The sequence below is a fragment of the Pygoscelis adeliae genome, unplaced genomic scaffold (genome assembly GCF_000699105.1).
Source record: "Pygoscelis adeliae isolate BGI_AS28 unplaced genomic scaffold, ASM69910v1 Scaffold63, whole genome shotgun sequence".
Lineage (NCBI taxonomy): Eukaryota > Metazoa > Chordata > Aves > Sphenisciformes > Spheniscidae > Pygoscelis > Pygoscelis adeliae.
The window spans coordinates 6,018,540-6,025,335 of record NW_008824414.1 but is presented as its reverse complement, the minus strand read 5'-3'; the positions used below and the strand labels follow the sequence as shown (position 1 = coordinate 6,025,335).

Sequence of the window (6,796 nt, the reverse complement as noted above, 5' to 3'; positions counted from 1 at the left end):
GCCTACAAAATATTACCAAATACTTTTCTTAATGAGTTTCTTTTCTCAAATTTTCCTATCAGTATTATGACTAAAGTAAGTCCTATCTTACAAATAGTCTATAAAGATTTTCATACAGATTTGTTTTAGCCTCAAGACAACTGAAAATCTACCTGTTTAAAAAGCTGCACTATTGTTGTAAAACACACTCATCAAAAAGTTGCTTCACCTAAATCGGTAAAACTAAGATTTCACTGAGGACTCCTCTTTAATCAAAAGGAGGAAAGGAGTGGTGGGGGGGAAGCTTTAGACCCTGGCTTTGTGTTATTTAAAAAAAAAAAAAGCACAGAGTTTTCAGAAATATTAGTCACTTTTTACCTTCTCCATCCTTTAAGTGGCACAGATCCTTTTCCATGGTGACGGAAAGTTGCAATTGATGCAAACAGCCATGCTAGCAGTAAAATGAATGCAATGCATATAGCACGGAGGGGGAGCAAAATAATCCCCTGAAGAACAGTCTAGAAAAAAAGAGGGGAAAAATCTTAAGAAATGGTATCAACAGGAATGACACTGATATCAGTGGTTATATTATATAACTACTATTCTATTATATATATAACACTACTGCTATGTGATTTAGTAAGGAAAGCGTTAATGATTCCAGTGTTCATATGGGGAAGTCAGTCATTCACAGCATTTCATTTTTACTTTTGGGTTCCCATTTCAGGTAGAACTGGAACATCTAAGTATTTGAATTTTTGGCTTGGATGTTGTTAGACAGAGAGGGTAAACAGAGTTTGCTGGCTTTAGTTTATACTTAGACTTGGTCTGCCGCATACAACCAGCTCAGATGAGTTTGCTCAGCTGATCGGTATCTCCACTACAGAGCCTTCTGTAACTAGCTGCCTGTCTAGAAGCCAAGTGGGATTGTTAAGATGACTAAAATGTAGTCTTGCCCTTTCAAAATGACAAATCTTGTGTTGAGTCACACTATTGCTGCAAGTGATCCTCACTACTACTGCTTGGAGTAGTGCACACGCAACACAACTTCATTTCCTCTAGTTGGGACTTAAGCAAAATGGAGTTTTCGGTAAAACCGAACCTGTGTGGTTTAAGGCAAAGGTTCAGACTTTACAGTGCTGTTGAAGCTGCTGTAGCAGCTCTTGACTCATTGTCTTTGGAAGTAAACATACAGCAGAACCCTTCTGATTATGAAGATTAACTTGTTGCGTCCTGTTTGAAGCATCTTGGATGTTAACCTCTGTGCTAGGACCTTCTTCAATTTTTCAGAATAAATTGAGAAAGCTTAGTTCCCTTTCCTCTCTGCAGTCAGGAAACTGTTATTAGCTTGCTTTAACTTGAAGCAAAAGAAACTATTGATAGAGTTCTGCTATAGTCCCAGATAGCTAAGCTAGGTAGCAAAACTAGTATAAAACAGATCCAAGCCAACACTGCGGTTCACCACTTCTTCAGTTCTTCGTATGTATTTGTAAAAGGAGTGGGGTGAAGGAGAAACACTGACATGCCCTGGTTGCGAATAATCCTCAAGTATCACCCCCAGCCTTCCCTAAGGAAGTTTTAGCTTGCATTTTTTTTGTGCACAGCTCTGGGAAACAGGTGTATTGGCACAAGGTTGTTAACAGGCAGCTGTGGTACTGGGCAGGGCAGGAAGAAATTCTTAATTATTTTACCCCAGTAAATTAGGTTAGAAACTATATCCTGAAGGTTGGCCTTTATGGTGCAACACAGCACTATGCAGATTGAGCAAGCTCAAGTCTGGGAGGCAGGTAAGCTGTGTTAGCATGCGGAAGTCATAGCCTAGCATTCCTCGTAAGCTAGTAAACGGTTCAACTCCTTTTGGCACCTAATCCAGCTCAGCTACCACTCACTGATGAGGATCAGCGCTGTGTGCATACATATGCACAAAACAATACACACCCAAGCAGAATTGTAATAGTGAATATTTTTTTTATCGGGCTGTTTCTGAAAGCCCCTCAAAAGTTAGTATGAGAGTGCATCAGTGGTCACAAACTGACAGCTCCACCAGTTCAGAAGTTAGGTAGAAGTTACTGATGGAGAGTTATACTTATGCTTGTGAGCTTTCTATTTTTTATGCTTTACTTTTTTTTTTTTAAGAAAAGCAACAGCTGAACAACAGTGTTCCTCTCAAAATCAGCCCTTCTAGTCAACTCGTTAGCAATGACTACTTACTGTACAGGAAAAGCAAGGCTTTTACCAATGAGTAAGTTTTACAAAATAGTTTGCAACTTATACACTTGAGCTATGATTATTAAGCAACACAATGGATTTTAATTTATCTCTTTTCTTCAAAAAGGAACAAATGTTTGTAGTACATTTGGGATATAAGTATCTTTGAATATTATTTATCCAAGTCTTTAATGCAGTGTCGTGGTTTAACCCCAGCCAGCAACTGAGCATCGCACAGCCGCTCGCTCACTCCCCCCCCGCCCCGGTTGGATGGGGGAGAGAATTGGAAGAGTAAAAGTGAGAAAACTTGTGGATTGAGATAAGAACAGTTTAATAATTGAAACAAAATAATAACAATAAAAGACTATACAAAACAAGTGATGCACATTGCTCACCACCCGCCAACCGATGCCCAGCCAGTCCCTGAGCAGCAGCCCCCCCAGCCAGCTTTCCCCAGTTTATGTACTGAGCATGACGTCACATGGTATGGAATGTCCCTGTGGCCAGTTGGGGTCAGCTGTCCTGGCTGTGCCCCCTCCCAGCTTCTTGTGCACCCCCAGCCTTGTCAGTCGGTAGAGCATGGGAAGCTGAAAAGTCCTTGACTAGTGTAAGCACTGCTCAGCAACAACTAAACCGTCAGTGTGTTATCAGCATTGTTCTCCTCCTAAATCCAAAACACAGCACTGTACCAGCTACTAGGAAGACAATTAACTCTATCCCAGCCAAAACCAGTACATGCAGTAAGTTGGTTCTAATTGTCCTTTCATCAACATGGACCTTTCTCTCCCCACCAAATTCCTTCCATCTTCACATAATGTCCTCTTACTGTCCTCTTATAAATATTCAGGAGAGGCTCTGGCCTCTGGCTTTAAAACCTGTGATACTGACGAGGATTAACAGGAATTTTGGGCCTTTGGGACTCAGTTCTGTGCTACAAAAGGCACAGTGACAATAGATCAAACACGACAGTGGATACACAGTGTAAATTAGGATAAGGATGAGAAGCAGGTACATGGTGTTGCTGCTTATGTTCTGTAAGCACTGCCACATAACATGTCTCTAGGAGAGATCTGAACATTCAAGTATGACTATTTCCTTCTTGAAGCATACAATGTTTTTTTATATAAAAGTTGTATATAACTAGCTATGGAATTTTAACCATAACTTCATGGACAACAGGAAAAGGGCTGCTCTGGATCACAGAAATTGATTCAGTAGCTGGGTATGAGAGATTTGGCCCTGGAGATCTATTGCTCCCATTCTCTTTGGTGCCAGTCGTGGCAAATCTGAAAATGTCAGGTATCAAGTTAAACCAAACAAGACTCCTTGCTTGTCTGCCAAAATCAGATGTGTCTTTTTTTCTCCATATGTGTCCTCTTGTACTATGACGTATAGTCCCAGTTCAATATTTCAGCTGTATTCAGTTATGCAGAACGGGCAGTGTGTTTTGACTTGAAGTAACTTTTTTCTTTATGAAAAAAAAGACTATTTATGCACTGACCTACAATGAAAAATAAAGGATGCAATAGCAAAAGCAAAAAAATCCCTTCCTCAAAACTTTAATAAATTCATTAATCTATTTTAGGCAGATGCGCAGGTGGTACTGATTTGCTGATGCAAGCTGCTGGCTTTCTAGGTCACTGTGTAATGAGGCAGAGTTGATTTCTGCTCCATCAGCTACAGAGCAGGGTAAGAAAAGGACAAAAAAGAGGAAGGTCAAGGTAGGCTAGAAATGAAAAAGTATAGGAGAAAAATATACAGAAGAAAATACAGGTTCAAAGTTTAGTATCTACTAAGTAGGATCAGAGCCACTCCAGCTTCTGTATACAGTAATCATGAAGGGGGAATTATTCTGAGTCATGCAAAGAACCTGTTCCCACACTTGGAATCACCTGTGTACTTTCTATTTAAGGTACCCTGCAACAACTGCATAGCCTGTCACTGCAGTTGTTGCAGACACCTGCAGTAGTCCTTGCTGTCCAGGTCACGCTCCCACAGCTGACTGACCCTTAAGCAATACATAGGATTGCACTGTCACTGATGTCATGGGGAAGGGGAAAAGGAGGTCTATCAGAAAGCCACAGAATCCAGTTTGAAATTTTGTTCAACTTCAGCTGCTGGCAAGTTATCTAGGAAGCAGCAGAAGAGCAGGCTGGGGACCAGAATGAAGCCCAACTCCAACTGAACTCCCCTGACATCTGAAACTGTGAGCAGATGGACTGTCTCCTAAAGCAGTACACGCATAGCGAGACAGGGTCTTCCATGAGTGTCCAGAGTATGTCACAGCTCCCTGCCAGGCAGTCTAGCTGCTTACTTCCATGCAAAGGGTTAAAAATAATCTTGCTTTTAGCATGCTGGTTGTGCCACTACATAGTTTACCATTACATAAATCCTCTGAGCATCTCTTCTGAATAAAGAAAAATCTAGTCATGACTTAACTCATATTTGTGCTTTGCAGTGCAGTTCAGAAGTTAAGAGGGCCAGTGAGCAATCAGGATGAACACAACTAAAACTAAAAAATGAAAAAATCCCAACAATGAATTGCAGCCAGCTTCAGTCAGAGGATAGAAACCAGAAGTATTTGAACAACTGTTTTAAACTCGTTTGGCACATGCAGATGTTTAGCACAGCACAACTGATCCTTGTTTTGCACATTCTAAAGACAGACAAAAATCTCATTGGCTGGTAAACTATTAGCAATACAAGGACTGGCAAAAAATTGTAAAATCTTCTCACTCCACTTTTCAGTCTGGCTACAGCCTATTTTTATATTTGAAGCTGAATGAAATGCAAACAGCTAGCCTGTCTGAGTTTCAAGCTCCATTCATCAGGGGACAGCAGCCTTTACATTCAAGGAGTTCACCAACATATGAAAATCCAGCTTTGGGCTCCCAGAGAGGGGTTTGAGATTTTGTCTGTTTTTATCAGTGTATGTTAAAGGAACAGTATAGAATAGGGGGAGTATAACAAAACAATCCTTTAAACATGCAAGAATGGAGATACACGACACTCGATTTAAATGGAAAGAGAAGGGACACGTCCCTTTTTTGAAGTTTATAGTAACACTGATAAGGCTCTGATTCCAAGCTGGTCCGATACGCAGTGCTGGGCAAGAGAGGAGCAGACGTTTACAGGACAAAGTAGACAGTAGGAATTATCCTAGTCTCTATGACCATAGGGGAAAAAGAACAGAAGGGAGCAACACACAATACAAAATGGGTGTCTCTTGTGTCTGTCTTCTTTAAAATTCTGTGACTACTGCAATTTTGCTTCAAAGCTCACTAGCACTGGGCCCTGACCCAGCCAGGTGCCTTTCCTTCCAGGTGCATTGTGGAGTTATGGAGTTATGTATGGAGTGTATCTTGCTTTAAGATGTACCATGTTTTTCATTCCTTCCTCCTGAAGGAAAAAAGTAGGATATATTTATTATAGCTAAAATGGTAATTGTAGCTTAAAATTGCAAGCTTTTGAAAGTAGTCTGTGCATCCTCTACAAAGAACAGCCAGCACAGAAAGCTGTCCATTTCTGGAACCTCATTAAGAAACTGGTTTCTTTACCTCAGGGTTCATGCCTACAGCTACTGATTCAGATGCACTTGAAGCGTGTTTCAGGCTGCTAGTAAAACATAGGGGATAAAAGGATTTGAAATTGTTTTCCAGGTTTCTCACATTTCCTCCACCCAGCTACCTTCAGGGCAAACATTGTTTATAACTTGAGGAAGAGCTATATGAAACATAAAATATTTAGTTGCAGATATTTATAACAATCAGCAGAAAATGCTCTAAGTTCACCTACAGAGTGATGTACGTCCTCATTGTCCTCACTGAGATGTCAGTTTGTATTTGGTTCATCAGCTCAATTTTTAAAGAGAATGTTTTTAAAAATCAAAGGCCAGAAATACTGTTTGCTTTCTTAATTGTAAAAGTACCCTGTACATCTTGTGTGTGCTTGTACACAAGCTGTACTGGGACAGTATTCAGCTCAGAAGCCTAATTCAGTTCACCCAGTGACACCAGTCAGTAACCCAGTGGAATTGGGGATACCTTTTTTGTTGTCCACACTGCAATATGGAACCAAGAGATTAAATGCGTCCCCCCATCACCCCCCGGCTTAAAATCAGCCTAAAGTGAGTTAAGTGTCTGAAACAGGATTACTGTAAAAAGTTATTTTCTGTTTTAGCTTATCATATCAGAGAGAAGTTATCATCTTCACTCTAGAGCTGAAGCATCTGACACAGTGGATACATGGATAGTATTTCATTCTGGCGATTCAAACAGGATGCAAAATGGAGTCAAACAGGACTCCAGTTTTCTCTAGGAGTAATGTGTTAACCTGTAATGATCGTGCAAATCTTTTCAAAAGCTTGTTGCAAATCTTGTGTTAGAAGTTTAAGTTTGAAGTCGATAAGCCTGTGTGTAGAGCAAGCATGCAATTTGTGGACTCTGAGGAGCGACGGCTTGAAGAACTTCATTTCAAAAAACTGACTTTTTTACACTGAGCACCTTCTGCATCTCTGCTTTGACCATTTACATAACCTATTCATTTTCTGTTCTCTGAGAGAGCAGAAAGCTCTCTAAAAGAGCTTCCTCATCTAGTCAGGAAGCAAACT

At 40.5% G+C, this 6,796-nt stretch overlaps 1 protein-coding gene across 1 annotated transcript in view; it reads right to left on the bottom strand.

Moving 5' to 3' along the window:
- Window positions 1–5,756, bottom strand: part of LPCAT2 (lysophosphatidylcholine acyltransferase 2) — a 32,199-nt gene extending 26,443 nt beyond the window's left edge. The window contains exons 1-2 of the mRNA XM_009320851.1: window positions 5,745–5,756; window positions 358–497 (exon numbers count right to left, since the gene is read on the bottom strand). Of these exons, the coding sequence (XP_009319126.1) occupies window positions 358–497; window positions 5,745–5,756 (152 nt within the window). The remainder of the gene's footprint in view (window positions 1–357; window positions 498–5,744) is intronic.
- Window positions 5,757–6,796: the final 1,040 nt, after the last annotated feature.